This window comes from Phytophthora ramorum, assembly GCF_020800215.1.
Source record: "Phytophthora ramorum isolate Pr-102 chromosome Unknown Phyram_PR-102_s0001, whole genome shotgun sequence".
In the NCBI taxonomy this organism is placed as follows: Eukaryota; Oomycota; class Peronosporomycetes; order Peronosporales; family Peronosporaceae; genus Phytophthora; species Phytophthora ramorum.
The window spans coordinates 3032125-3059182 of NW_027150647.1; the positions used below are offsets into that span (position 1 = coordinate 3032125).

At 56.6% G+C, this 27058-nt stretch overlaps 20 protein-coding genes across 20 annotated transcripts; 8 read left to right on the forward strand and 12 right to left on the reverse strand.

Moving 5' to 3' along the window:
- Positions 1 to 945: 945 nt before the first annotated feature.
- On the reverse strand, positions 946 to 2983 carry KRP23_699 (Protein kintoun; the record flags this gene model as incomplete). Its single annotated transcript, XM_067892014.1, has 3 exons — positions 946 to 1519; positions 1624 to 2554; positions 2608 to 2983. 3 exons carry the CDS (start codon positions 2981 to 2983, stop codon positions 946 to 948), a joined length of 1881 nt encoding a protein of 626 aa, XP_067751262.1.
- A 268-nt stretch (positions 2984 to 3251) lies between these two features.
- KRP23_700 (uncharacterized protein) lies at positions 3252 to 4128 on the forward strand (the record flags this gene model as incomplete). Its single annotated transcript, XM_067892025.1, has 4 exons — positions 3252 to 3276; positions 3350 to 3374; positions 3448 to 3836; positions 3890 to 4128. 4 exons carry the CDS (start codon positions 3252 to 3254, stop codon positions 4126 to 4128), a joined length of 678 nt encoding a protein of 225 aa, XP_067751263.1.
- Positions 4129 to 4220: 92 nt separating this feature from the next.
- Positions 4221 to 4710, reverse strand: KRP23_701 (uncharacterized protein; the record flags this gene model as incomplete). The annotated part of the gene is made up of 4 exons (XM_067892036.1): positions 4221 to 4303; positions 4373 to 4427; positions 4501 to 4566; positions 4708 to 4710. 4 exons carry the CDS (start codon positions 4708 to 4710, stop codon positions 4221 to 4223), a joined length of 207 nt encoding a protein of 68 aa, XP_067751264.1.
- Positions 4711 to 4817: 107 nt separating this feature from the next.
- Positions 4818 to 6789, forward strand: KRP23_702 (Carbon catabolite repressor protein 4-like protein 2; the record flags this gene model as incomplete). The annotated part of the gene is made up of 3 exons (XM_067892049.1): positions 4818 to 5032; positions 5119 to 5158; positions 5224 to 6789. 3 exons carry the CDS (start codon positions 4818 to 4820, stop codon positions 6787 to 6789), a joined length of 1821 nt encoding a protein of 606 aa, XP_067751265.1.
- Positions 6790 to 6834: 45 nt separating this feature from the next.
- Positions 6835 to 7416, reverse strand: KRP23_703 (uncharacterized protein; the record flags this gene model as incomplete). Its single annotated transcript, XM_067892061.1, has 1 exon — positions 6835 to 7416. One exon carries the CDS (start codon positions 7414 to 7416, stop codon positions 6835 to 6837), a length of 582 nt encoding a protein of 193 aa, XP_067751266.1.
- A 146-nt stretch (positions 7417 to 7562) lies between these two features.
- KRP23_704 (N-alpha-acetyltransferase 50) lies at positions 7563 to 8238 on the forward strand (the record flags this gene model as incomplete). Its single annotated transcript, XM_067892072.1, has 3 exons — positions 7563 to 7779; positions 7837 to 7968; positions 8036 to 8238. The coding sequence occupies 3 exons, from the start codon at positions 7563 to 7565 to the stop codon at positions 8236 to 8238; spliced, it is 552 nt and encodes a 183-aa protein (XP_067751267.1).
- Positions 8239 to 8379: 141 nt separating this feature from the next.
- Positions 8380 to 9682, reverse strand: KRP23_705 (tRNA (guanine(37)-N1)-methyltransferase; the record flags this gene model as incomplete). The annotated part of the gene is made up of 2 exons (XM_067892083.1): positions 8380 to 8577; positions 8648 to 9682. The coding sequence occupies 2 exons, from the start codon at positions 9680 to 9682 to the stop codon at positions 8380 to 8382; spliced, it is 1233 nt and encodes a 410-aa protein (XP_067751268.1).
- Positions 9683 to 9816: 134 nt separating this feature from the next.
- Positions 9817 to 10801, reverse strand: KRP23_706 (N-alpha-acetyltransferase 50; the record flags this gene model as incomplete). Its single annotated transcript, XM_067892094.1, has 3 exons — positions 9817 to 10025; positions 10110 to 10244; positions 10312 to 10801. 3 exons carry the CDS (start codon positions 10799 to 10801, stop codon positions 9817 to 9819), a joined length of 834 nt encoding a protein of 277 aa, XP_067751269.1.
- A 225-nt stretch (positions 10802 to 11026) lies between these two features.
- Positions 11027 to 11422, forward strand: KRP23_707 (Asparagine--tRNA ligase; the record flags this gene model as incomplete). The annotated part of the gene is made up of 1 exon (XM_067892105.1): positions 11027 to 11422. The coding sequence occupies one exon, from the start codon at positions 11027 to 11029 to the stop codon at positions 11420 to 11422; it is 396 nt and encodes a 131-aa protein (XP_067751270.1).
- A 77-nt stretch (positions 11423 to 11499) lies between these two features.
- On the forward strand, positions 11500 to 12513 carry KRP23_708 (Asparagine--tRNA ligase; the record flags this gene model as incomplete). The annotated part of the gene is made up of 1 exon (XM_067892116.1): positions 11500 to 12513. One exon carries the CDS (start codon positions 11500 to 11502, stop codon positions 12511 to 12513), a length of 1014 nt encoding a protein of 337 aa, XP_067751271.1.
- A 180-nt stretch (positions 12514 to 12693) lies between these two features.
- On the reverse strand, positions 12694 to 13039 carry KRP23_709 (Dynein light chain LC6, flagellar outer arm; the record flags this gene model as incomplete). Its single annotated transcript, XM_067892127.1, has 2 exons — positions 12694 to 12932; positions 13006 to 13039. The coding sequence occupies 2 exons, from the start codon at positions 13037 to 13039 to the stop codon at positions 12694 to 12696; spliced, it is 273 nt and encodes a 90-aa protein (XP_067751272.1).
- A 184-nt stretch (positions 13040 to 13223) lies between these two features.
- KRP23_710 (Cyclin-dependent kinases regulatory subunit 1) lies at positions 13224 to 13768 on the forward strand (the record flags this gene model as incomplete). Its single annotated transcript, XM_067892138.1, has 3 exons — positions 13224 to 13291; positions 13424 to 13543; positions 13651 to 13768. The coding sequence occupies 3 exons, from the start codon at positions 13224 to 13226 to the stop codon at positions 13766 to 13768; spliced, it is 306 nt and encodes a 101-aa protein (XP_067751273.1).
- Positions 13769 to 14940: 1172 nt separating this feature from the next.
- KRP23_711 (Mitochondrial succinate-fumarate transporter 1) lies at positions 14941 to 15873 on the forward strand (the record flags this gene model as incomplete). The annotated part of the gene is made up of 1 exon (XM_067892149.1): positions 14941 to 15873. The coding sequence occupies one exon, from the start codon at positions 14941 to 14943 to the stop codon at positions 15871 to 15873; it is 933 nt and encodes a 310-aa protein (XP_067751274.1).
- A 429-nt stretch (positions 15874 to 16302) lies between these two features.
- On the reverse strand, positions 16303 to 17289 carry KRP23_712 (uncharacterized protein; the record flags this gene model as incomplete). Its single annotated transcript, XM_067892161.1, has 1 exon — positions 16303 to 17289. One exon carries the CDS (start codon positions 17287 to 17289, stop codon positions 16303 to 16305), a length of 987 nt encoding a protein of 328 aa, XP_067751275.1.
- Positions 17290 to 18437: 1148 nt separating this feature from the next.
- Positions 18438 to 20658, reverse strand: KRP23_713 (Rab proteins geranylgeranyltransferase component A; the record flags this gene model as incomplete). The annotated part of the gene is made up of 3 exons (XM_067892172.1): positions 18438 to 20375; positions 20446 to 20488; positions 20582 to 20658. 3 exons carry the CDS (start codon positions 20656 to 20658, stop codon positions 18438 to 18440), a joined length of 2058 nt encoding a protein of 685 aa, XP_067751276.1.
- Positions 20659 to 21112: 454 nt separating this feature from the next.
- KRP23_714 (uncharacterized protein) lies at positions 21113 to 21313 on the forward strand (the record flags this gene model as incomplete). The annotated part of the gene is made up of 1 exon (XM_067892183.1): positions 21113 to 21313. The coding sequence occupies one exon, from the start codon at positions 21113 to 21115 to the stop codon at positions 21311 to 21313; it is 201 nt and encodes a 66-aa protein (XP_067751277.1).
- Positions 21314 to 22506: 1193 nt separating this feature from the next.
- On the reverse strand, positions 22507 to 23250 carry KRP23_715 (Leucine-rich repeat-containing protein 51; the record flags this gene model as incomplete). Its single annotated transcript, XM_067892194.1, has 2 exons — positions 22507 to 23072; positions 23136 to 23250. 2 exons carry the CDS (start codon positions 23248 to 23250, stop codon positions 22507 to 22509), a joined length of 681 nt encoding a protein of 226 aa, XP_067751278.1.
- A 107-nt stretch (positions 23251 to 23357) lies between these two features.
- Positions 23358 to 23756, reverse strand: KRP23_716 (uncharacterized protein; the record flags this gene model as incomplete). The annotated part of the gene is made up of 1 exon (XM_067892205.1): positions 23358 to 23756. The coding sequence occupies one exon, from the start codon at positions 23754 to 23756 to the stop codon at positions 23358 to 23360; it is 399 nt and encodes a 132-aa protein (XP_067751279.1).
- Positions 23757 to 23887: 131 nt separating this feature from the next.
- Positions 23888 to 25110, reverse strand: KRP23_717 (uncharacterized protein; the record flags this gene model as incomplete). Its single annotated transcript, XM_067892218.1, has 5 exons — positions 23888 to 24539; positions 24607 to 24710; positions 24777 to 24823; positions 24888 to 24927; positions 25021 to 25110. 5 exons carry the CDS (start codon positions 25108 to 25110, stop codon positions 23888 to 23890), a joined length of 933 nt encoding a protein of 310 aa, XP_067751280.1.
- A 49-nt stretch (positions 25111 to 25159) lies between these two features.
- Positions 25160 to 26835, reverse strand: KRP23_718 (Uracil phosphoribosyltransferase; the record flags this gene model as incomplete). Its single annotated transcript, XM_067892229.1, has 4 exons — positions 25160 to 25299; positions 25488 to 25583; positions 25649 to 26076; positions 26144 to 26835. 4 exons carry the CDS (start codon positions 26833 to 26835, stop codon positions 25160 to 25162), a joined length of 1356 nt encoding a protein of 451 aa, XP_067751281.1.
- Between the last annotated feature and the right edge of the window lie 223 nt (positions 26836 to 27058).

Genomic DNA, 27058 nt, shown 5'->3' on the forward strand with positions numbered 1-27058 from the left:
ATCCCAAGATTTTGGCCACCTCTGCGCGCGTCTGGCCAGTGTAACCAAACCCGCCACTGATAGCGTAGATTGATATTATCGCGAGAACTGTCACCATTATGGCGAGGACTCGAGCGACATAGCGGCGATCGGCAGTATACCGCCAGTAAACAGCAACGTAACCCAGCGCTGCGAGATCAGCGAAGGCGAAGCAACTGAAGATGGGAAGTAGTTATCGCCCATGTACCCGTACATCATCCAGAGGTGCGAGTTCGTCACGAGCATGACGAGCGGAATGACGGAGGCGACGCCCACGTGCTTTTGCCTGTGAATCTGGTACATCAGGATCGAGGGACTGCAGGCCAGGGCCAATGTACCGAAACCGGCTAGGATTCGAACGACGAGAAGTACTGTCGCGTCGACCATGTTGTTGCCGTTGAAGCTTGTTCAGGTGGCCGGTGGTTGAAGGAGTGCTTGAAAGCAAATTGCAAAGTGATAATAGCTAGAAGACGTCAATTGGAAGCAAGTGGTGGACAAGTATGGCCGGATAGAGTCAATGCTGTCTGTCTCACTTGACCATTTTGCTGCATCCCAACTTTTGGATTAGAGCATCTCGAAAAACGCGTCGGGCAGCACATCTGGAGATCGGAATTCGGAGGTCGCTTGTATACGTGCAGTGACAGCAACAGCGTCATTACCAAGTCGACACAAAGTCGTTGTGGGCAGCAACCGACGATGCACACCGGCAATGTGTACAACAATTGAGCTGGTAAGAAGTCCGGATTCTTAAAATATAATGGCACATCGTTTTTAGTTCTCAGCACCCTAATCAACTGGTAATCATCAGAATTGACCAACAACACACTCGACTAACCCAAAATTTGGGGTTAGTCGAGCTCGTACAGAAGTTGGTTTTGGAATCGAGCAGCAGTTAGAGGGGGCGCAGGTGCCTCAAATTTCGCAGCTTCATTGGGAGCTCAGGTGAGAGGCAGAATCTGGTGCAAATTTCTTCTGAAGGATGACCACCATGTTTTCGCTAGCCACGTCAAACTCGGCACTGGACGGCTCAACATCGATTGGGAGCACTGCGACCTGCATTTCGTACACCCGACCATCACTGTCGGAGAACCGGAGTTTCAACGAAGACGTAGTTGGGAACGTGAGCTTTACACTAGCTGAAGCAATGCCAGCCACGCCCACGATGTACGATAGGCACGCGTCGGTTGCGTGGGTCTCGAAAGGTGGCTGGATCGGTTCTGCAACATCCTTGATTTCGGACACTGGGTTAGCAGCTGCTGTTAAGATTGGAGGAGATGCCTTCACTGCTTCTTCAGCATTCGCCGTCGTGTCAATCTCCTCTTCTTCATCACTGCAGCTCTCAAGCGGTGGCAAGTCGTCGAAGATGTCGTCCTTTGTAGCTGCAGGTTCAGTAATCACTGTAGGTGACGGGCGAGTCGATAGTGCTGACTTTTCGCTGCGAGCCTTACGCTGCGCGTAAGCCAGCACTTGTGGGTCGTTTGCCACCATCAGCGCCGTCTCCCTAAACATGCGGAACTCTCTTCACCCTCCTTCTTCTGTTTTGGTGCGAGGGTCTTCGTGCTCGCCCGGACTGTTGTCTCAGTTTGACCACCGTGGGATTCAGACTCTCGCTTGACTTCCTCCTGTTCTCCATCTTCGTCTTCGTCTTGAAAGATTAGTGAAACAGACTGCGGCTTCGGTGTGGGTGGGGGTTGCACAGGCAACGTCACTACCAGCTTGTGATTCTTGCGATCAAACTTTGCCGTGCCTTTGTCTTCAATCACTGGGAAGGGCAATGCCAGTTCCAGTGGCTCGTAATTGCCTGGAACATCGGGACCCGCCGACAATCGCACCATCCGCTCGCTCACATCCAGGTCTAACCCCTTGGCACTTGAGGAAAGAGGAAAACTAATTTCGATCACCAACTCCTTGGGGCGATGGCGATCCTCAGGGACATTCTTGCCTGGATCCGCTTGCATGTGGTGAAGGAGCTCAAAGCGTCCACGATAAATCAGTTGGTGCTCCATCTCCTTCTTTCGCTTGCCAATCTGTTGTTTCGCGTCCAACTTGGTGCTCGACACCTCCTTGATTAACGGAGAGCTCTTCTCGTTCTGCTCCACATGAGTCAGTTCACTCAGAACAGAATCACCAGGTTTAGTTTCCACACGTTCAATCGTTTGAAGTGGCAGCGCGTTTTTCTCGTCACCCAGCACAGCGATCTTGTCGCCAGATTCACGACTGGTACTCTTTGTCTTAGACTGCATCACTTTCGTCGCTGACTTGGCTGGCTCTGGCGCGTCGCGCTCCTTCTTCAAGCACATAGTCACTGGGTCTCCGGACTTGTAGAACACTCCTTTAAGAATATGGTAGTTCCTCGCCAGTAAAGCCTTTGGCTTACGCCTCGTCTCGCGCAGTATCGGTTCCACCGCATCCAAGCACGTACTGATCGCCATGTGTCTGTAGTCTCCCCGTGACATTGCAAACTCAATGACTCTCGGGTGGAAGCACACGTCAAAGGTGGGGACACTGGAGCCACCTTTGTCCGGTTCGAGTCTCTCTGGTCCCAGAGTAGGGCAAATTCCACGATGAGCCCTGCTGGCCAGTGGTCACCTTGGTACTCGACGGCGGCTGCATCTTTTCGCTGCTGCACACATTGACAAATCTTCTGCGACGCCTCCCACTTGGTCTTGATCACGAAGCCGGGCGTGGGCTTGACGAGCTGCTTGTCGGTTGGCACTTTCTGCTCGTTCTCGAGCTGCGCCAAATACTGCTCCGTCTCGGCGCGATTGCGCGGGTCCGAGATCTCCTGCATGTACTCGTTGAGCAGCGAGCGGAACTCGGCGTCCTTCATGGCCGACAGGAACTTGTGCTGCTCCTCCTGCGTCACTTTGGGCGCCGCTCCGGCCTTTGTGGCCTTCTGCTGCTGCCTCATGGCTGCCTCGAACAACGCACCCATCTCCGCTTCACTTGGAATATCGTTCTCCATTGCGTTGTTGTTTTTTGAAGACGAAGTGGAAGTTTTGGCATCCCGAAGGTCGGAAACCATGCTGTTTGACCTGTTGTCTACTGTGCCAAAGCTCGAATGGATCGTGTCCCTTTGGCGCGGATCTCTTTCTTCTAGCGTTGTAAATTTTGGAAAAGTGGTGTGGCGTGCACCATGTTTCTAAAAATACAGACTGTAATTATAGATGTAGCCATGTGTGATTGCACATTGAAGCTGCCGTGTGAAGACTTGAGGAATTGCTCAGGACGAGATGCCGGCGCAGCAAGAGGAACTTGGTGCGGTTTGTGCTGCCTTTTATGCGGGATATATCGATACTGGCTGGAAGACTAACTGTGGTGTCTTGGGTAGATGAACGATTTGTGCAGGCGTTAAGGTTCGACGAGGAGGAGGAAGAGCAGCAGAGTGGGTTCTGGGGGCGACGAGGACTACGCTGAAGGTGATGGTAGATACCAGGACGAAGATCAGGGACAGCAGAATGAAGGACGCCGACCGTTGAGTCGCTCGGCGTCTTCGGCAGCTTCGCGGTCGACGGCCTCATTTGATCGCGAATTCGATGGCGAATTCGACGATGCGCCCATGCCGTACTCGGACAGCGCTGCCATCCAGTCTAAGAAGTATATGGAGCGAGATCAGGTGCGGCTGGCACTGGAGCAGGAGGAGCGATCTCGACGTCTGAACAAGATCCGCGCCCGCCGACAGCATTTGGAGAAGTGGACGCAGAAAACCTCGCGCTCCCCGTTCCACGTGAACCTCGTGGCCGACAACGAACGTCTGGACGAAGAGCATCGAATGCGCATGATGGAGCGCACTCGTCGCCAGCGCGAACTCGAACGACGTGCCAAGAGGAAGAGGTGATCCTCAAGGCGCTCACTGAAACGTCGGACCTAGAGCTGCTGCGTCGCGAGAAGCGCGCCATCATCGACGAGGAGAAGCGGTTGAAGGCGCTGCTGGATCTCGAAAAGACCAACTCGCACCGCAAGATGGATCTGCTAGCTGCCCGCAACGCCGAAAAGCGTCGTCGGCAGGAGAAAGAAGAATACCGTCGTCTTCAACGCCAACAGGAACTCCACGAGCGCGAGGCCACGTACAAGCAGCTACTCAAAGAGAAGTTGGCCTTGGAAGACTAAACCCAGTAAACTCAGCTCTACCAACAAATAAACAGAAAACCTTGAGTTCATCTTCTTTTCACATGTCAGTCGATCGTTTCTCCTCCGTCTCCTTATTCCTGCACAGTGCTGCGCTTGACCACGTACACCTGCTCAGCATCCAGTGTTACCACGTAGTCGTACGTCGGAAAGTTGACTGTAGTACGCAGCAGCAGTAAATTAGCACCAATCTCAACCTTCCAGCAGCTCTTTTAGCGCTTCGTACTCGTCATGCGGTGCAGTTCCTCCTTCTGGCTGGCGTCCAGCACGCTGCTCGAGTCCTGCAGCATGGAGAATAGTCTCGGCCGCGATCTCCCCCGTGGTACCTCGCAAGTCCCCCGTGGCCGAAAGCACTTGGCCCTGGACGTCCAGCACCAAAGTTCCCGTCTGACCGTTCACAGTTCTCAATGCGCCGGCGTCCTGAGAGCAGTTCAAAGACGGGCATTTCGGTCAGGTATACTAGAGATCACAGTAAAGATGTGACACCGCTTTCTGTCGCGATTGGATCTCTACAGGTGAAGATACAGCGAGATGGAGGTCCGCTAGGAGAGCTGTACGCACCATATTGAGCCCGTTCTGCAGATTGAAAATGCGGCCTGTATAACAGCATGTTGTATGCTGTTGTAAAGGCTGCGCCGTCTCTTGATCAAAGGGCGCGCCACAAGTGCAGCATGGCGTCCGGTATTGGGGACCCCCCGTTCCGCGCGTTTGTGCCTGCAAGAGCCGATTTGGCGGAATTGGGGGAGCTGGCGGATCTTGAGAAGGTGTCGGTGCTCACGTACAATGTAATGTCGCAAATGGGGACTCGGAAGATGCAGCGGGGAGGCAAGAGCTACGTTAGCGCCGCGATCCTCAACATCCGACAGCGTAGAGAGCGGCTACTAAGGTGGCGTTGGCTATTGTCTTTGCTTGCAATCCTTGACGTTGGGTTTTACTTGCTGATGAAGGATTTGGCATGTCGACGGTGGATAGAGAGATCTTGTCGTATGATGCCGACATCATGTGCCTGCAGGTAGCGACGGTTCCAGCTCCACTTGCCTCGGTCTTAACTAATTGTGCGAATACTGTGATGTTTAGGAAGTGGACGAGTACGATGACTGGTGGGCGGTAGAGCTGGCCACGGCAGGGTATGACAGTATTTACGCGACGTCTTCTGCCCCAGATTCAGATTCGGTGGCCAAAGAGATCGATGAAGGACTCGTCACTGCGTTCAGGAAGAGCACTTTTCAGTTATTCCGATCGACTGAGGTACACCTGAACGAGCTGTGCGCAAATATCAACGATCCGAACCTCGCAGCAAGGGCAAAACAAGATAAACTCGCGTTGCTGGTATGTTTACAGCCGTGGGAGACCTCGGTCATGCCTTCTGCACTTTGTATCGTCAACACCCAACTCGCTGCAGGCCCAACTGCAGATTTGGAGCGGGTGCGAGTGCTTCAAACCGAATATTTGTGCCGTCGACTTGCTGTGTTCAACGCGGATTTTCAACTGCCTATTGTGTTGGCTGGAACCTTCAACGCCACCCCGAGCAGTGACGTGTACCATACCATCCTGACTGGCCGCCGGAGACCCGTTGCAGAAGCACCAGCAGCTCCAAGTCGCCCTGTGGTTGATGATTTTACATCATCGTCACTACGAATCACTTGGAACCCACCACCGCCGTCGATGACAACACTCACGCCCTCGGCTCCCATTCTGGAGTACAAAGTCGCCGTGAAAAACTGTGCAAGCAAGACGTCGGGCTTCTTGTACGAGTTGTCAGTGACTGACGGAACAGCCAAATCGTACGTTGTAACGTCGTTGAGTGCTAACATGACGTACCAGTTCCGTGTTATGGCGCGCAATGAGCACGGATGGGGCCATTGGAGCCAACCGTCAGCTCCTGAAAGCACTTTGGAGCATGCTGCGTACAAGAAGAGAACCCCGATCAGTGCTGATTTGGACGAAAAGAACTTGTATCTCGCTCCAGACGTACCTTCAGACGTCAAGCCGTACGAAATCTCCTTCGGCTCCGGTCGTACGCCACGGTACACCAGCGATTCAAAACTAGAGAAGCCAATTGTCAATGTTGATGTGTGTCCACGACCCCTTCTGTCTTCACTTGACGCGGCGGTCGGAGGTAGTGATCAACGTGCCGAGGCGAAGCGATACACAACGCTGCACCCCCGAGCAGATCGAGATAGCCAACTGGTTCACAGCGAGATGATGGAGAGCGCCTACGGTGCGTACGCCGAATACCTGAGCGAGCCCGAGCTCACATTCTCCAGCAAGAGCTTCCAGGGGACGATCGACTACATCTTCCACTCGTCAGGTCAGCTCACTCCCTTCCAACTGCTTCAGCTGCCAACGCTGGAAGAGCTGGAGGCAACCGGACAAGATGCTCGTGAGCCTGTCAGCGTCGAAGATGTTGAATGGGTGAAGCATAAGCCAGCAAATTGGCACGAAAGCGTGGCTGAAGACGCCAAGGAGACCGACAGGTACGCGAGCACACGCTACATGGGGACATGGTGCGCTCCTATTCTCCCGAACATCTTTGGCCGTACGTCGTCGTACTTGCCCAACGCGAACTGCCCGTCCGACCACCTTCCTTTAGCTTGCGTCTTCGCTGTCAGGAAGCAGAACCTCGCCGTCGCGTGGAACTAAGCCACGGACAACCAATAGCAGGCACGTATCAAATGACATTAGTAGTTAGAGCTCTTCCTTGCGAGTCGAAAAGTTGTTGTTCGTTTCGGCCATTGCCTGCTCGGTCTGCTCGAGCTTGTGGCAGTCTTGGCGCTGCAGAGTGAGAGGTGCGTCTCCTAGTGTTGGATCCGCTGGCGAGTAGCCGATCCGGGGCGGCGTCGACTGTCCCAAACCGCACACGCCCGCGACGTCGATCCCGATCACTTGGGTCTTGGTCGGGTCGCAGCGGAAGTGGGTCACGGGCGGCCAGGGCTCCACGTCTGCGAGCATCCAGAAGCCATTGTGTCGGAAGAGACGGAAGTCCGACGCCGTGTCCGACGCTAGTGCCACCTCTGTAGACTCGGCCTCCTCCCCTTTAGCGGCATCTTCTCGGAAGAACACGGGCGTGTCTGGGTCCGACTGCACCACAGTGGGAGGCTGCAGCACGTAGTGTCCGTTCATGCCCGGCACCTTGGACCCGCACACGAAGAACTCGTCGCTGTCCAGGAGATTCGACGACGCCAACACGGGGTGTTCAAGTGCTGCCAACTCATCCGATGCAGTTGCCGCGGAGATGAGGAGAGCGAAGACGAGCGAGATCTGCATCATGCCTCGAGAGCAAAATGGAAAGTGACCCGAGATCTGCGTCAAAGATCGCGGACGAGTGGCCACGGTCCACTTCAACCTGCACCGTTACGGAAGACGAAACCAAATCGTTTCGCTGGTGGCACAAGCTAATTCGCCACCAAGTGGCCATGCAGACGTCGAGTAGAAGCTCTTCGTGCTGCAACACGACCAAGTGCGACAAGGACGATGCTTCGAGGCCAGTGACGGTGGACTTGGTCTTTGGGCCTGTGGACAGGGACAATGTGCAGCGACTGCGCGAACTCAATCTGCAGCTCTTCCCCGTGCGATACAACTTGGCGTTCTACAAGGAGGTCGTGAGCTCTCCGCCGGGATACGCTCAGTTAGGTAGGCAGCTATGTGGTCTCGATGCTGAAGTGGTGGACGTTGATATTGTATGTGCAGCCTGCATCGGGAGTTATGCCGTAGGAGCTATTTGCTGTCGAAGAGAACCTGTGGAAGGAGGGCATGAAGGACTGGAGCGCACATACATCATGACGCTCGGAGTGGTGGAAAGCTATCGTCGTGCTAGAATCGGTAGGCGTATCGTCCGAGCTTGTGCTGTAGTGTGAGGCGCTCGTTCTGAACTTTGTGATCCATGCAGCTAGTCGACTGCTGGAAGGAGTGATCGCCCAGTCCACTCGGGACGGAGTGGTGCAGGTGTATCTTCACGTCCAGACCAGCAACACCGCAGCGCTGCGTTTCTACGTTTCGCACGGATTCGAAGCCACGCAGATCCTGCGCAACTACTACAAGCACATCGAGCCGCCGGACTGCTACGTGCTGCGCAGGCAACTCACACCGTAGCTGGACTGCAACCGGTCTCGGCTTAGCGCAGTTTCGTAGAAGTAATACGTAGAACAGCGCGGCTGGAGATTGATTTTTACTCGTTCCCACCGTGAATTTCATCTCTAACATGCACCTGGGCTGGCATCTTCTCGAGCACAATTATGCTGCTGCATCAGCCTCAACCTTCCGCCGCTTTGGATCGTCCTGCTTGGAGGCCCGACGCTCTGCGCTGAAGGCGATAGACTCCGGCAGCTGGAACGAAATGCAGACCATGACCTTCTTGGGCGCCACATCGCGCACGAGATGGAGCGACGTCCTCGCCAGGTCCAGCTCACCGCCCATGATCTTCTCGGCACGCTGTACGCAGCAGCAAAACAAACAACGTCAGAGCAACGACAGCAGACAGCAATTTGATGGCAGTTCGTACCTCCTTCACGTCCTTCTTGACGTCGTCGGCGTTGGAGAAGCAGTAGCAGTGGATGTACGGCAGCTCTCCTTCCCAGTGGTCGAACTGTCCAGGGAAGGCGTCCAAAAACTCAAGAGCAATAGCCGGCAGGTTCATGAGCACCTGTGTGAACTGCTTCTTCTCGCCTAGCAGCTTGGCCAAGAACTCGCGGCCGTCCAGGTTGTAAGGGGTGACGAGCTTCTCCACCTGGTTCACCGTGATGTTCTCCTTCAGGTAGTGGTAACTGCGCGGGTTCAGGTCGTTCGCGTACACTTTGCTGCCGTTGAGCGCCACGGGGATGGCGAACGGTCCAATGCCGCACATCATATCGCACACGACGTCGTGCGGCTTGATGCTACGGATAACCCGCAGGTGCTCCTGCTGCAGGCGCGAGTTCCAGTACACCTCGGCATAGTTAAACCTGAACGTGGCCTTGCTCTCGTGCACCTCCACCTCCATGTCGTCGTCTCCAGCCAGCACCTCCATCGGGAACGTGCGGAACTTGGTCTCGATGTTGTCCGTCTTGTTGACGACCGTGCGGATCTGCGCGTTCTTGTCCAAATGACCTGTCCGATGATGTTTGTACGGCAGCTGGTTGTCTCTCAGGTTCAAGTGAGCAATGTGTCCGACCGTCTCGAAGGAGCTGGGGATGTCCATACCCTTGGGTAGCAGCTCGCTAAGCACCTGGTCCACGGCGAAGTAGCTGTAGTCTAGCTCAATGGCGTGGCTCACGAAGGCCAGACTCTCGTCCTTCAAGAAGCTCACGAGCTCTTCGTTGAGCGGCTGCAGCGTCTCCGCGTCTTTCACTTTGGCATTGAGCAGGATCAATTTACTGCTGGAATTCTTGTACGGGTCCGGGTTGGTCGGGTCCGGCACCACGTTGCGCAGCCGCGGCAGGTTCAGCAGGTGGCCGTGCAGCCTCTTGACCACGCGGCCGATCTTCTTGGCCTCCACGCGCACGCCCACGACCTCCAGCGTCTTCTTGAACAGCTTCTTGTCCAACAGCGGCATGGACATGATGTAGCACTTGCTGATCGGAGCTGCTCGACGACAAAATGGGTTGACGAATTGATGGCCACTTGTTGTAGGTGTGTAATACATGAATATGACGTGGCGCACATGACGGTGCTTTATGTTGAAGTGCAACATGGCTACATTGCAAGGGCGAGCTGCTTGCGGAGAACGAAGCCGTGCGGCGGGTTGAGTTGCGAGTAGTAGTTGCGCTTGAGCTTGACACACTCGAAACCGTGCGTAAAGTAGAACCGCTGCGCGGCCGTGTTGCTGCACTGCACGTGGAGATCCACGTACGCGAGACCATCCTTCCGTGCCTGCGCGATCACGCTCTCCAGCAGCACACTACCTGCAGCGTCAAGATACATTGTCGTAAGTCGATCTGCAATACTTACTGTAGTTAGCAGAGAAGGGACGCGGTTTCATAGCTCACCTAATCTGGAGCGGCGATGCTCCTCCATTACGCCAAGCGTCAGGATGCACAGACGATAGCGGCGTTTGCCCGAGATCTTCACCATCTCTACCTCGCAGCACACCGCACCAATAGCAGTATCGTCGTCTGAATACGCTGTACAGCATCAATCAGCCCTAATTCAGACAAAAGGCGCCACATTCCGTCGCGCACAGCAACGTACCGAGTTTACAGTATCCCTCGGGTGCATCTGCCACGTACTCGTAGAATGCATTGCCATACTTGACTGGGAACAGCTCCTCATTGATCTCATGTAGCTGCTCCACGTTGTCATCGCCAACGGGGCGGAAGGACACATCGCCAATTGGCAGCGTTTGGATCACGCGGTGCTCAGCTTTGTTTGCAGCACCCCTGCCCTTTTCCACCACGGACTCCTTTGCATACTCGTTGAAGTCGATTTGCACTGAGTGGGGCACGAAGCTGAAGCTGCCAGCGCGCAGGAACACCGCCAACGTCTCGCGCAGCGGCTGCAGCGTCTCGGCACTCGCGCTCAGCAGCACCAGCTTCATCCCTTCATCTGCAGGGTCCGGCACCACATTGCGCAGCTTAGGCACGTTCAGCAGATGGGCGTGCAGCTTCTTGGCTACTTTACTGGCCTTGGTGGCGTCCACGCGCACGCCCACGACCTGCAGTGTCCGCCGCAGCATGCTCATCCTGCATAACCCTCGACTAAGTACGTACAGTAAACGCCACAAGAATTTTGCGCCAATCGAGGTCTCCGCTGCGCATTTTCATCCAATGATATGTCGTTTTCTTGCTAAGTGCGACACTATTCATCCAATCACGCTTGTTTATGCAGATCCGACGCGTCAATCCAAGCACCCAACCATTTCGCAATTAGCGGCCTGTAGCTCAAGTCCCCCTAGAAGTACCGCACTATGGACGCCGTGGTGCCTTCCGCCAAGCCGACGACGGCCCCCACGCTGTTCCGCCGCAACCGCATCCGCGTCAAGGAGCTGCTCCAGAGCGGCCTGGAGCTCGAGGGCCAAACGGTGACGGTCAAGGGCTGGGCAAAGACGCTGCGCGAGGCCGGCGCTGGCGCCTTCGCCTTCCTGGAGCTCAACGACGGCTCGTGCTTCGCCGGCGTGCAGTGCGTCATCAACAAGGAGGAGACTGAGGGATTCGCTGCCGCGATCGCGTCCGGCGGCGTGGGCGCCAGCTTCAGTGTGGAGGGCGTCGTGGTCAAGTCGCCCGCCAAGGGGCAGGAGGTGGAGCTCAAGGCCGCCAAGGTGATGGTCTACGGCGGCATTCCCGACAGCGCCACGTACCCATGAGCAAGAAGCGCCACACGCTCGAGCACCTGCGCGCACACGCGCATCTGCGCCCGCGCTCCAACATTCACGGTGCCGCCATGCGCGTGCGCAACGCCATGGCTTTCGCCACGCACGAGTTCTTCAACCAGCGGGGCTTCCTGTACATCCACACGCCCATCATCACCGAGTCGGACTGCGAAGGCGCCGGCGAGATGTTCGGCGTCACGACGCTGCTCAGTCAGCACCCGGACGGCAAGTTGCCGCTCACCAAGGAGAACAAGGTCGACTACTCCAAGGACTTCTTCGACCGCCCGTCCTACCTCAGCGTGTCGGGTCAGCTTAACGTCGAGACCCACTGCTGTGCCCTCTCGGACGTGTACACGTTCGGCCCCACGTTCCGCGCCGAGAACTCGAACACTTCGCGTCACTTGGCCGAGTTCTGGATGATCGAGCCCGAGATCGCCTTCGCGGACTTGAAAGACGATATTGACCTTGCTGAGGACTACCTCAAGTACTGTGTGCAATACGCGCTGGATCACTGCACCGAGGACCTCGAGTTCTTCAACAAGAACGTGGAGAAGGGCCTGCTCGAGAGACTGGCCGCCACTGTCGAGTCGCCGTTCGTGCGCATCACGTACACGGACGCCGTGGAGCTGCTGCTGAAGCCCGAGCACCTGAAGAAGGGCAAGTTCTCGGTCAAGCCCGTCTGGGGCACGGACTTCGGCTCGGAGCACGAGCGCTACCTGACCGAGACGGTCTACAAGAAGCCAGTGGTGATCTACAACTACCCCAAGGAGTTCAAGAGCTTCTACATGCGTCTGAACGAGGACGGCAAGACGGTGGCAGCCGCTGATGTGCTGGTGCCCAACGTTGGCGAGATCATCGGCGGATCGGCGCGCGAGGAGCGTCTGGACGTGCTGGAGGCTCGCATCAGGGAGTCCGGCGCGGACCCGGAGGAGTACAAGTGGTACGTGGAGCTGCGCAAGTACGGCTCGGTGCCGCACGCCGGTTTCGGTCTGGGCTTCGAGCGTCTCATCCGCTACGTGACTGGCATTGAGAACATCCGCGACGTCATCCCGTTCCCTCGGTGGCCGGGCAACGCCGCCTTCTAAGCTGCTGCTGGGAGGTGGGCACGTTTCGCGGGCTAGAGTGGCGAGGTCGAAGTACGTGGCGACTGGCAGTCGTCCGTGTCCCCAGTACGTCGGTCCTGATAACACATTTAATCGTTTGCAGCCTACACTTTGGTGTTGTTGCATGCACTTTGTTGATGATGCTGTGTTGGGGTTAGCTGACTACGGATGGCGGAAGAGTGTGATGCACTTCTTGCCGACGTTGAAGCGCACAAAGTTCTTGCTCTCGTACGTAAAGGCCGTCTTGTACTCGGAGCCAACGATGCAGTGCCACGTGGGGCCGTACTTCTCCTCCATCCACGTCTTGATGTGCTTGGCGATCTCCTTCTCCTGCGTGAACTGCTCCAGCGCCACACTGGCCTGCGCCAGCACGTCGTTCTTCATGTCTCCGTGCTCGTCCACTAGCAGCAGGAAAACAAGTTTAGCTATGGTATTCTATCGCCCGATCCACTAAAGTTACGCAAGATCACTCACTGTCCGTCTCCATCTGCTTGTTCTCGCGCGGCATGGTGCTGTGTTAAGCTCTTGTGGTTTTGTATCCATCTTGCGAGCTTTTCGCGTCGCTTCAAGCTGGGCCGTATTTTATCCAATCGTAACACGGTATAGAGACCAAGCGTTTCAGCCAATCACGCCTCACCAGTCACTAACAAGAAGCGCGCGAAGGAGCTGCCAAGCGGAGAGACTCCACCGCCATGACGCCCGACCTGTCGTCGCGCATCGAGTACTCGGAGAAGTACGTGGACGACACCCATGAGTACAGGTGCGTCTGCTGCCTCCAATAGTCCCCAATACGGCTCAGTACCTGCAAAATGCGCTGCCAACACATCATTTCCGAGTATAATCGACTTTTTTTACTGATTATTTTGAATTTTGTTGTAAATTTTGCCGGCAGACACGTGATTTTGCCCAAGGAGATGCAGCGCAACCTGCCCGATCGCCTGCTGAACGAGACCGAGTGGCGCCAACTGGGAGTTCAACAGAGTCGTGGCTGGGTGCACTACGCCATCCACAAGTACGTTCCTGGGGTGAAGGATGCGCTCTTCGCACTGCTTTGCCGGGCTCTTGTTTCTGCTCGGACATGAGCTGACCTCGTCTCTCTTTTGCTGCTTGATGCTACAGGCCGGAGCCGCACATTTTATTATTTCGACGCCCGCTGGGCACGGACCCCACCACTGGCCAAGTGGACGCGGACATGGAGAAAAGGGCCAAGGAGAAGTACGCCAAGGATTTCAATTGAGTCGGGCCGGGGATAGCTGACCGGCAGCCAACAACGAGGCCAGAGCGCAGCACCGGAAACGCAACGTGGAGAGGGATCTGGTCAGCGGAGACGTCCATGGTTTAACGCGGCGAACGATGTGTCGATGCTAGGTGCGCAGTGCTAACCAATACAGACTTGCTTGGGCGGAACGCACTGCTGCAGTCGCAGTGCAGACTGCTTGGCGGATACTTTGCTTTTTCCAGCGGATCTGGTGCTTCGTCGACGTTGAGTCGACCATTTTTTTACGCAAACCAGGGTGTGATCGTCATCTTGCGCGCTTGGGCGATTGCTGGCGCGGTTGAAGTCAACGCCTCCTTGCGCTTCAGCGGCGTTTAACAGCAGCGTTTAACGTACTACTGGAAGTTGAGCGCGTTCCATTGGCCAAAAAGCAGATGGCTTCGTGTTTGAGCGCTCTGATTCGCACTGCAAGGTCTCGAATCGACACACCGACGTCGATTCCCTGGACTGGAACTTCCAACTTCCAGTCTGACGCGTTGAAGCAGGCGGAGCGCTCTCGCCACGAGAAAATATATTGAAAAAAAGGTGGGCGAGCTAATGCTTGCACGTCGAAACGGCTGCAGCGAGCTATTCAGAGCAGCTTGTCGCAATGACGGCGATGGACTTTGCTAGCAATCGAGCTCGAGCGCGAATAGCGAGGAATTCGCGCTCCGTCGGCCATAATCTAACCGCATCCGCCCCGATGGTGAAGCAAGTGCCTTGCGAATCTTGCACAGCCGCAGCACGTCAACATACGCCTCGCAACGTGTTCGGCGTGAAGGCCCGGCTACGTGCTTCAACGACGTTTCACGCCAAAACTGAGGCAACTACCGTTTTACGTCGTACTACCGTTTGCTTTTCCAATAGTATTCACCTGATATGAACCAATTGTACCCGCTCTATAATATATTACAGTTCATCTGCTCTGTAACATTCCAGTAGGCACATATAGTATCACAGGATATAAGATATGTTGCGTCGCTAGTAGTCTTGAACCCCGAACCGCTTTGTTTTGATTGGGTCTAACATGGCACCACCGTCCCCGACCAGCAAGCAAGGGCAATGCGCCTCGTCCTCCCCTCCGACCAAGGCCATTCTCCTTTTGTCCTCCTGCCGCGCACCTGCCCCGTTCTCCCCACTCCAGCCCAGTAACCATGCAGCCCACGCCCCTCGTGAACATGCAGAAGAAGGACCAAGTGCTGGCCACCAGCGCGCTCAAGGACGCCATGGGCGCCGAGATGAAGAAACGGCCCGTGCCCGTGTACGTCAAGATGATGGCGGGCATGGCCGGCGGTGTTGCCGAGGCCTGCATCCTGCAGCCGTTAGACGTGACCAAGACGCGGCTGCAGCTAGATCGCGCAGGCCAATACAAGGGCATGGTGCACTGCGGCTCGACCATCTACAAGCAGGAGGGCGGGCTGGCGCTCTACAAGGGACTCTCTCCCTTCGTGACCAATATGGTGCTCAAGTACGCGCTGCGTTTCGGGTCCTTCGCGTGGTTCAAGGAGCAGATCGCCGGTGGCAAGGACAAGCCTATCACGCCCACCATCAACTTCACCGCCGGACTGCTTGCCGGCTGCATCGAGTCGGTGTTCATCGTCACGCCCTTCGAGGTCATCAAGACCCGCATGCAGAAGGAGGTGGGCGTCGGTCGCTTCAATGGACCCATCGACTGCACGCGCCACATCATAAAGAACGAGGGCGTACGCGCGCTCTGGAAGGGCAACGTCCCCACCATGGCGCGTCAGGGCAGCAACCAGGCCTTCAACTTCATGGCCTTCGCGTGGCTTAACCACAACGTGTGGGACAAGCAGGACGGTGACGGCAAGACACTGCCCACATACGCCACGTTCATCAACGGGCTCATTGCTGGCTCGCTGGGTCCCATGCTGAACACGCCTATGGACGTGCTCAAGACGCGTCTCATGGCCCAGGAGACAGTGGCTGGACAGGAGCTCAAGTACAAGGGCTTCTTCGACGCCATGAAGGTCATCGCTAAGGAGGAGGGCGTTGGCGCTCTGTGGAAGGGACTTCTGCCGCGTCTCACGAGGATGGCACCCGCCAGGCCATTACGTGGTCGGTTGTGATGCGGGTGACGTCCATCTTCGAGAACCAGGAGCTCGAGATCGCCGAGAACAAGATCAAAATGTAGAGCAAGAGACGCGAGAGCTCCGACGTCCGAGCGCCGAGCTCTTTTTGCAGGAAGGAGGACAGTTAGTTATTGAGATTCATTTACAGTAATAATACTTCATGTGTTCATACCCAATGACTCGAGGCTTTGACGTCACTTCAAGTGACTCACTTGAACGTTTCCCATTGCAACCGCGCAAGTACAGCTACAAACTGGAATGTTAAATGCCGCCAACGTACCCGTAGTCGATGAGCAGTTAATGAGGACACTGGCGATTCCTAGCAAAACTGAGTTCTATTGCGTTGCATTCGACTTGCCATACTATCTACAGTCATTTACAAAGTTGCGTACGTTCACAGTCTCTGGCATCCGACTCGGCCGTGACTCACCGACTCGCTCGCGTCGGTCGAGGGGAGTTGCCGCCGTTCGATAGTCGCTCCGTGGGCGGGAAGTCCTCTCGGATCTTCACTTCGATCTCTTCCTCCGACATTCCCATCTGTCGGTACTTTGCGATGGCGCTCAGCAGTTTGTCCAAGTGGCGACTGGTGCTCGACAGCCGCGGGGGGAGTCCGAAGCTGTCTCCGTTCGAGAAGAGCGAGCTGCGGTCCAGCGCGTCGCCCTCGCTTCGGGCGTGGCTGTGCGTGAGCGGCGGCGTGGGGTCGCCCATCACGCCGTAGGGTTTCGCCACCTCATTGGCGATGTCCTCGTCGTCCTCATCACTCTCGCTGTCGTACTCAGCGTCATACTCATCGTAATAGTCGCTACCCAGCGAGTACATGGAGCTGTCGATCGGTGCCTGACTATTGCGACTGCTTGCTCGACTGCGAGAGCCTCGTGACCGCGTCATACTCGAACTCCCTCCATTTACGGACATTGTGCCACCTGTGAGTCGGTGCCATGGAGCTCCGTGGCTGCAGCACGCGCAGACTCCTCCGGCGTCGTCCGACAGCTTTTTGTACGTCGCACAGCCGCACGGACCGTCGGCCGAGTCACGTCCGAAGACGCAGACGCCTCGTCGGCCGACGCCGCGCCGCGCTCTCCGCTCCATCTCTTCCCATAGCAACGTCCGCGCCGGGACGGGTTTGGTGGGCACGAGACCCGCGGCCCGCTTGGCCGCGTACTCGTTGGCGATTTCGAGCAGAATCCGCTCGGCTTCGCGGATGCGGCGCGCCCGGTCGCTCCTGTCGGAGGCGGAAGCTTCTTCCTCTGTGGTAGGTAGTGGCATGCCTCCTGCTTTGTCACTGGGCGAGTTGGTCACTGCGGTGCCGCAGTCGCTCGTCACGCCTTCGCTCTGCGAGCGGGAGCGGCGCTTGCTCGGTTTGACGAATCGGCCGGACGGAGGCTCCTCTGCGGCCGTGAGTTTGTTGCCCATGAGTGAGTGGCGGGCGGTTGCGCACTCGGAGGTAAACTCGCAAGTGACGTTCACCTCGTGTGGGGCTGTCGGAGACTGTCGGACTACCGACGTTAGCGCCTTTGTGGAGGTTTCGGAGACTTCGGCAGACGGCGCGTCCGGTTTGGTGTGGTGTACGCGATTAGAGGGAAAATCAACCGTATATGACACCTCAGTTTAACGGCCTTAAAAGTTAGCGCTGCATTTTGAGTTAGCATTGCGGTAAACCGTGGTAATGACAGCTTTGCTTTAGCGGTCTTGTCGGCACGGACGCCGTTTCTTCGAATATGGAGCCCTCGCAACCGGACGACGCGGATGGACCGAATTCGGCGCCTGTAGTGCAGGACCATGGACTCCCACAAGTCATGCTGGGAAGGACTTACACGGGGGCTAACAGCCCACGAATCGGCAATGGAAATTCTTGCGTTGCAAAAATTGTGTATTGCGGGCAAAAGACGGAGAGGCAAGTCTCTGCAAGCCTGACGTAGCGCAAGTCTCATCTTGGTATTCGGGCGTGATACCTGCCGAATCAGCGGCTGATGGGCGGCCGCATGTTGCTACTGCATTAGTTGGAACCGAGCGAGAGTCTCAGCTCGCGTGGAGACCACCGAGACGGAAAGCGCTGGCTCGTCCGGATCAGGAGTGCAGCCAGCGTCTTATTAGAGTTGTCCACTCCGCCAGCTCCAAGGTCAACTCGCCAGTTCTCGGCGTCCCGAGAGAAGACGAAAAGCAGCACCTGGCTGACGACTTGGATCTCGTTTCGCGCCTGTCCGTGGACGCAACTTCAACCGGTTCAACTAGCCGGTCCACGCGAGCCAGTCCGAAAGATCGCAGAGCTCACGTCCAAGTTGCGACGCCTGGGGTTTGGTGGCGCACGTAGCGATACGCGATCCGCTCGCACCCAGCACTTGGTCTCACGGTGATTTATCTGTCGCTCGCCACCCACCACTTGGCAACATTACGTTATGCTCCTGAATCACCTCCACTGATTTCTTTCGCGGCGTAGCGTCGTGGATAAGATGCACACGCGCTCAGTTCAGATGCAACACTGCAAAGTTAGTCCGCCCTTGCCAAGGAGTAATGCTGAGACTAAGAAAGAAAACGCAGTGCTGTACTCCCGTCTACCCAGATCACTGAGCCTCCCTGTCCGAACTGCTGGCATCGACCTCCGTGGAGGCGCTTTCACTCTCTGCACTAGACGTTTGGTCCTCCGTCTGCTGCGCCAACTTCTGCGCGGCTCGCAGCACCGCATCCTCCTCGCTCTCCTGCTCCTCCTGCTCCGCCTGCTCAGCGCTGGCGCTCTTGGGCAAAAACGGCTCGCCGGGGCACAGCGACTCGAAGATGGCGCGGGCGTTCGCACTCGCGCTCTCCAGGTGGATCTCTAGCGGAGACGGTTTCGGCTCGACGGCAGCGTCCACTTCGGCCATAGACGTTTCGCACACCCACACGTTGGTGGGCAGGTTCTGGGCCTTTGCGCTGCCGTCGAGGCCCTTGGTGTCACTGGAGGCGAGGTGGTCCATGGTAAAGATGGCTCGCCACGCAATCCGGTCGCTCCAGCTTGGTTTCGCCGTGGGAGAAGCGTCCACGGCGCCATCCGGTACGGAAGCTGCATCGATAGCAGCTCCTGCTTCCTCCTCCACGGAATCCTTGGTCGTGTCCACTCTCGGTGCCGTTTTGACTTGTGCCGTGCTCTTCTTGCCCTGCACTTCCGCCTCTGAGCTGAGGATGAGACGGCGGATGACAGAGTGCACGAGTTCTTGCTGCTTCTCCTTCTGGTCGAACCACTCGATTGGCAGCGGCATCGAGATCTGCACAAGGAAGTAGCCCTTGGGGCATGCGTACGCTCCTGCATCGAGCTGGACGACCTGGACGGCAAACGGGTTCTGGAACTCGCGGTCTTCGGGAGGGATGACGAGCATGAGGCGGCTCATACCTTCGCGAAGAGATGCTCTCAGCACGAACACGCCGCGCAGAATCTGACCGTGAGAGTGTGTGGACCTTTCACTGCTTGTGAGTCGAAGGCAGTCTACATAGCTGCCGTTGGTCACCACGTGCTTGGTCCGCAGCACGTCGCCGTCACTGCAGCGTACACCGCGGAGCTCCTTCGTCTCAGTATCCAGCACGAACCCATCAATCGGAGCGCGTAGGACGTAGATACCGCCGTACACGGCGCTGAGCCGACAGAAACTCTGTGCAAGCTCACTGATGCCGTACAGTGGCGCCAAGAACGCGGTACCGGTGAACCGTCCGATGGATGACACGTAACGATACACAGCTGCGAGCCCGTCGCGAGCCGAAATCTGGTTCTTTGTGGCCGGGAAACTTGCCAGTCCTACGCAGTACACCACCACCTGTTGCAGCTTGGCGGAGAGCTTGAAGTGCTTCTCCAATAGCTCCTGGAACGGCCCGTCGAGGTACTCGGCCAGCGCAGCATCTCCATCTGCCTGGCTGGCCTTGTTCTGCGGCCGCTTGAGCGCCCGACCCAGAGCGAGCGAGCGTTCGTTCTTGGTCTTGACGTCCTCGTGCAAAATGTGCGTCTCCCCGTAGTCGGCCACGAACTGCAGAAACTTCATCAATTGCCGCTTCTCCACCATTCCCAAGAGCTTGCTCTGAAACACGTCCTTCTTCGAGCATGGCACCTCCCACACCGTGTCAGGATCTTCAGCTTCAGCAGCCCCGGATGCAGATGGCTGCAAATGCACGTACGTACGCTCAATGGCTGCAAACTCAAGGTACCGCCCCACACCCGACGTGATGAGGATCTCCACTAGCTGCTCCGACGACAGCATGAGCCGCGGATTCACGTCGATACTGAACGATGACGACTGTCGCACGAGTTCCTCCTTCGTGGCTTCATCTGCAAATCGCTCCTCCAGCAACTGACACGCGAACGAGCTCCTCATGGGCAGTACCCGCTGCGTTTCGGCCTCAACTGCAACAGAATTTCTCTCAACTGTCCCGTTCTCTTCCTCGTCGCCAAAAGCGCGAGGGGTGATACTCTCGTTCTTCGTCCAGCGCAAGAATTGCGCCAAAGGGAAGGACGCGTAGTTGCTGCCGTAGTAGTCATTCTGCACGAAAGCACCACGTACACCACTAATTAGCACCTTTCCAAGTACTTGCAAAAAAATCAGACCCTACTTGGTCTAGATGCAACACTTTCTTGCCGACTCGTGCCAACGCGCTGTGCCAAAGGTGCAACATATTTGCGTCAGCTATTACTTTCGCAACGTTATGCCCCAAAGCGCAAATATGCACACGCGCAAAAATAATTTACCCTGCGAGGATGGCTTCTACCATGCCCGTGCCCACGAGCAGCACGTCGTACTCGGTCTCCTTGAGGCTCGCGTCCATGTTTCTCTAATCCACGTAGGCGGCCACCGATGCGCGCAGGAAGAACTCGAAGAGTGGCGCAACTTGCAGCAGAACGTTGTTGAGCCACGCGCGAAGGAACGAAATGTACAGGGACACGGCCGCGAACGCAACGCAAATGGCGAAGGAGGAAATCGTGGCGGCGAATTGACCGAAAATGGCAAATCGTTTTGAACAATATAATTCCTGATTTTTTGAAGAGAAGGAATATTCACCCAATTTCAAATGACGGACCCATACCCGCAGCCGCAGACCGCCGAGGTGCGCCGCTGGACTACAACGCGTCCACGACGGAGGCGTTGGGCCGCTGGGACTACGTGATCGCGTTCCCCAACCCGCCCACGCATGTGATCGAGGTGAGCGACGAACGCGACACCATCATCAACCGCCTCTTCTACTCCGTCGGCAATGAGCTCGTGTTCGGCAAGAGGAGCTCATGCGGCGCGAGGTCGAATACCTCAAGATGCAGCTGGACCCGGCCGAGCTGCGCCGCGCCTTGTTCAACGGCATCCCCGAGTACGGCATTGCGCCGTTCCCGACCCGGGACGTGAAGCAGACGTACCGGTACTCGCCGTTCGACTATATCTTCGCGCCGTACTTCCAGGCCCGATACTTGCAGCCCTTTTACACCAAGTAGGGCCCCAACGGCTCGCTGTTCTTGAGCACCAACCCAAGACCCGCACGAAGGAGGTTCACGCCGCTCTGCCGGACTCCCAAAAGTTCCTCCAGCCGTTGTTCACCTCCACCGTCGTGGTGATAAACTTCTCTAGCAACACCGTGCCGAACTGGAAGACCCTTCCCTGCTGAAGGAGGTGAACGCTCGGCAGGAGGAAACGTTGGCCGAGTTGCCAGACAAGTCAGTCGATAAGAAAAAAGAGCGCTGAATCGGTCAATAGCACGTTCAAGTGCCGAAGAAGGACCAGTTGAGATTGTGTGAGACTGTCTTCTATTGCAACCGGAAGCTCTACAACACGCCATGCAGGCCGTGAAGGTGTCCAGGGACTAGTTCTTCAAACTGATCAAGCAGAAAAAGAGAACCACGCCGTGCAGCCGCCCAACCACATGACCGTCTCATCCGGGTCCGCGGAGGCAAGTACTACATCGCATTCTCCACGCAGAAGGAGTTCCCGCAGAGCGGCGCCACGGACGACAGTTCGGTACCGTGATGGGTACCGATGGCACCACGTTCAGCGTGAAGGACCAGGGATACAGCAAGCGCCGCTTCGACGCTCTCAAGTCGTGCCTGTCGAAGCTGGACAACGAGGCTAAGGCTGAGGCCCGGAAGCGCAGACGTCCAAGATGGTCCGCAGGTACGAGGAGGAGATGGAGGCGGACGGCACTCCGCTGGCCCCAGCCCAAGCCTACATCGATCGCAGAGGTAGGAAGCGCCGCATCCGCAGCTCCACGGCGCGTGCCATGCTTCCCCAGCGGCACTTCAGCTTTCGGATGCTGCTGCTCGAGTACAAGATCAAGCGGGCCGGTAGACGGCTCATCACGTGCGAAGAGGCGTACACCTCCAAGACGTGCTCCAGCTGCGGCAAAAACAAGGAGAACTTGGGCGGCAGCGAGGTGTACACGTGCGCGTTCTGCGGCGCGGTCATGGACCGAGACCTCAACGGGGCCAAGAACATCTTTGTCAAGAACGTCGAGATGCTCTTTTAGCCTCGTCGAGCCCAAGCGGTGTTGCCTTCATCGCGGATACCTGCCCTTACGGGCGCTATAGGACCAAGATCTCCTTAAGTGAAAATAGAGAAATCCTATCTGCCATAGTGCATGAAGACAGGGTTTTCAAAAAGATGTAGCCATTAGTAAGTTGAAGTGGCCGCCTCGTCACAGATCGTCGATCTGACGGCCTTTGCGCGCGTTCCTGTAGATATTCGCCCAGGTCTCGGCCTTATCGCGGTCCCCGGGCGTCACAGAGCTGAAGTTGAGCTGTTTGAGGTTCGGGAAGGCCGCGATCACCAAGTTTCGGTAGTGTTTTCGCTCCTCCAGCGGGTTCCCGTGCAGCGTGAGCGAGTGCAAATGTGGCAGCCACTTGGCCAGCGCGTCCACGTCCGAGTATTTGCTCAGCTGGTTGCCGTGGAGGTGCAGAGTGAACAGATCCGGGTACGCCGAGAAAACGTCGGGCGCGATGCTCGTGAGCTCGTTGCCCGACAGGTCCAGCCACTGCAGCGCCCCAGGGGCGTCGAACACGGCGCGTAGAGCGTCCTGCATGTCGTCCAGATGGGAGAGTTTGTTGTTGTTCACGCGCAGAGACACTGGCGTCTGACGCTTCTTGGTTGGTGAGGACAGCGCGTCCAGTCTGGGCTGCGTCTCGACATCGTCACCTCTGCTTGAACGAGTTGTCAAGGGTAGCAACTTCTTCGTGCCGCTTACGGGGTCGTGCTGCTGCATCTCTAGCAGCAGATAGAGTCGAGTGAGGAATGGATGGCCGATGAGTTTGAGGCTTGACTACGAACCTGAGAGCGAGGAGAGCCCCATGAACGAATAGTCGAGCGGGACTACCACAGGCGCGCGGCGAGGAACACCCGTTTTCTTGGGGGAACCCGCACCTGTAGAAGATGTCGCTGCCATTGCTACGTTGACTCAATGGATCGGTTATTCCGCTCAGACTCTCTAGCACCAACACCTGAACTCAAAATAGGGCTTTCATGGCTTCGAGAAATGGTTGAAATAGACAACTAGTTAACATGGTGGTGATGGATATTCAGCAGAAGCTGGATCACTCGAAAGGCGCTTCGAACGGCAACGCTCGTGCTCTTGTACTCGTCAGCGTGGAACAGTTGGCTGTCTTCGCTTTCAGGCTCGGTTGTTTGGGATGATAAGAGGGCGTAGTCGGCGCTTCGGAAGTTGTAGTAGCGCGAGTAAAACTTGGTGGCACCCACATCGAGCACCCCACGAGCAAAACGCTTTTGAACCGTGCGAACTCTGGCCAACCTGGAGAAGAACGAGTCGTTGCCAGTGTCGTTTGGATCGAATCCACCCGAATTCTCGAGCAGTATGACACCCAGCTGAGTGAATGGATCCACAAGACGCGACGTAGCAAAACTGAGCAGTTCCAGGTCAGATTTGGCCTGCATCTCCGATTCGAGAGCGACTGCTGCAGCACAAGCGCACCACATACCCCCAGTTCCAGGGAGCACGTATCCAGAGCGTAGCGTATTTTGCAATCGAGAGATCATTCTGCGCGTGTCGTCTCGCAGCTCGACAGCTAGAGATCTGGTAGGGCCTTGCACAATGACGGATGCATGCGGCTGGTAGTTGGAATTGGGCCCACAATCTGCAGGAAGAACGTCGCAAACTCGTCCTCGTCCTCGTCATCCTGAGCTTTACTCACCGAGAGATCGATCGCTTTCACGTGGAGACACTCCTGCCCAATTGCAGTCGGCAAATGCTCTTCCCACGAGTCCACAATTTCAGCTCCACTCATCTCAGCAAGCTGGCGTAGTGCAGCGTACGATGGTACAGGAATACAGAGCGCAGCGTTCTGGGTAGACGCAGACGCATCAATCGCTTGACTGTTAATATCTCCATTCACAAAAACGATTTGGACAGACGAATCTGTGGCAAAGTCGGTCGTCTCTAAATCTCCGGCGAGAGCGACGATGCCTCCGTGAATCACAATGATGCCGTCGGTAGCTGGAGAATATCGGTGGCGCAAGCAGCTTTGAGGAGCGACTTCTGCGATAGGAAGCAACACACCACCACGAACTTGAGAGCTGGTCGCGGAAGTCACACCTCCAAGCACCACGTGAAGTGTTACGAGGTCTTTCAATGAGAAGTCTTCGCCACCGCAAAAGTGAACCGGGTCGAGTATTGAAGCGACCTCCACCGCTAACGACGTCGCAATCGATTTGTCGGCGCTGAAATCGACAGCTCCCAGTTAGCATACACGCATGGTTTGCAGAAAAGGAGAACCAGCTAACGAACTTAATAGACAACAGTCGTCCTAAACTTGCGAGCTGACGCGACCACACCAACTTGTCGAAGGACGGAATTACTTCAGTCAGCGGCACTCGCATGTGGTTAACCGTCTGTATCAGTCGATTAAACTTGTAAGATCAAGGGGACAGCAATCTGCATTGAACATAGCAACATACCGCCACAGCACCTCTCAACAGAAGCCAAAGCTTGCCGAATGATGTCCCTACACCGCTCAAAACAACCATCAGACCCTAGCTGGTTGCACCATGATGTAGCCAACACCGTACACGGGTAGTCCTTGGCGCCGTAGCTCAAGCACAGATTCCGCTAGCAACCCACACAAAGTCACCGTCGTGGTACAGCCCTGAGCCACCAATTTGTCAGCAGACCCATGAGGTAGCGAGTGACAGAGCCACGTACCGTGCCGAAAGCTCGGCGCTGCTCGTCCAGCGCTTGCTGCAAGATAGCCTGCGTTCTGGCTCTGAAGTACGCTCGCCACCGTGTACGCATCGGCGGAGAACAGCGTCTGGTCAAACTCGTCTGCACGAAGCACAGCCAGTCAATTCCCTCTCCTCTTGGACGCTTCCGACGCAAAGAACTCGCCTGTGACCTGCTTGCGCAGCTTGTTGGGGCCGTAGAGCGATCGCACGGCGCGCGCCACGCCACCGACAGCCTGCAGCAGCACGGAGCTCTCCATCGCTTCAACAGTCGCGACAACTTCAGCTTAGTATCTTTTTGCAAAACGAATACGTAAAGTACTCAAGTGTAACACATTGCTACTGATAATGATATTTGCGTCCTCCTGACTATACTTAGAGACATAGCCATTCCTATTTCTGCTCTTGCGTTATCGTCTCTTGTCCTCTTGTTGTGCTTCCGTCACTCACCATTATATCGCGATACAAAGTCCCCGAGGCCCGGGATAATCTCCTGTGTGTGGGGGTCGATGGTACTGTCGATGGCACTCGTGATAGTTCGTACTCCTACATGGCACAACCACATAAGTGAGATCAGCGACCGCAACCTGTCCGAAGCACGGTGTACGTACGTGGGAAGCGATTGCAAACAGCTACGAGACTGTCCGTGGAGCACAGGATGGCCACCAGAGTGATGCGCTCTTCCTGAACGCCGACACTGCAGAGCGTCTCGATGGCCTTGCACTCCTCGCCGCCTGTGCTCACTGTCGCGCTGAAGAGCAGGATCCGGTATCGCGTGACGTCGCTCGGCAAGTCCATGTGGTCCAAGCGCCACTCGCTGCGGTTCTGCTGATCCGTTTCCAGCTCGACGTGGATGGAGCCCTGCGGCGCGTCGGGTTCCATTTGGTGGAAAAGCACGAGGAATGGGAACCCTTCGGCGCCGACTGCCACGCCGCAGAACTCGTCGGTACGTTCCAGTCCATATGTCAAATAGCCTGTGGAGGTGGTCATTTCAATTGCGTGTGCGCTGATAACGGCGAGCGCCTCCTCCAGAAGCAGCCTGTAAGACAACGAGACAGTGAGTGGTAGGACACGAAGGCCAGCGTGCCAAGACGCCACACCCTTACATGATCAGCCGCCCCGCGGCGCGACGAAAAGTGGCAGCATCGGATCTCCGGTCCCGGAGCGTCGTCAGGAGCAGCAACACAGGGTTCGAGCGGATCTCCCGTACCATCAACTGTTCACCTGGTTGGTTGGTAAAGTTCTCGGCTCGGTCGATCTCTTTGGTCTGCTGAATCAGCAGGTCGTAGCGCGTGACGATCTCGTCGCGGTTCTTCTTGATGTGGCAAATGGCCGCACGCGTGACGCCATACTCGCGCGCCAAGGCGGCCTGCTTCTCGCCCTTCTCGATACGTTTGACAATGTTGTGGCGCTCGGTGTCGCGCAGGTAGCGCACGCGCTTCTTCTGCTTCTTTTCTGGCGCTTCCTCGGCCTTTGCCTCTTTCTCAATGGATTCGTCTTGTCTTTGGTCAGCTCGAGGGCTGGACGAGCTGCTACTGCTCAAGCCGAGGGCGCCGCCATTGGCAGCCGCGTACAGCGCCATGAACTCGCCCAGCGGAGGCTGCTCGTCGATTGGCTGGGGCGCGTGGTTGCCTTCAACTTGACGGTCGTCGTTGTGGCACAACCGCGTGTCTCGTTCTGGCGAATCCATGTGGGCCCGACCGACGACCAGCGACACGGGGACGCCAAGACGAGTGGAACGCGAAATGGGGGCTACGTTGCGCTCGTGCGCGTGTTTTGCGATGTGAGCGTGTTGCATGCCGCCTCTTCCAGCGCCAAAGGCCCGCGGATGGTGTCGGCTGCAAAAATACGCAAAGGGGAAGGGCGACTTTAGTGCGCGGACCCTTTTACGGGGTGGCGATGCTGATACGCCATTTTCCGCCCTCGGTTGTACCGCGCGTGACGATCTGAGTGAGCAAGACGCGCATGTGCTTTTGCGAGTCGGAGCGACCAGCGCATTGACGCAGTGCCGTTGCTGCTTG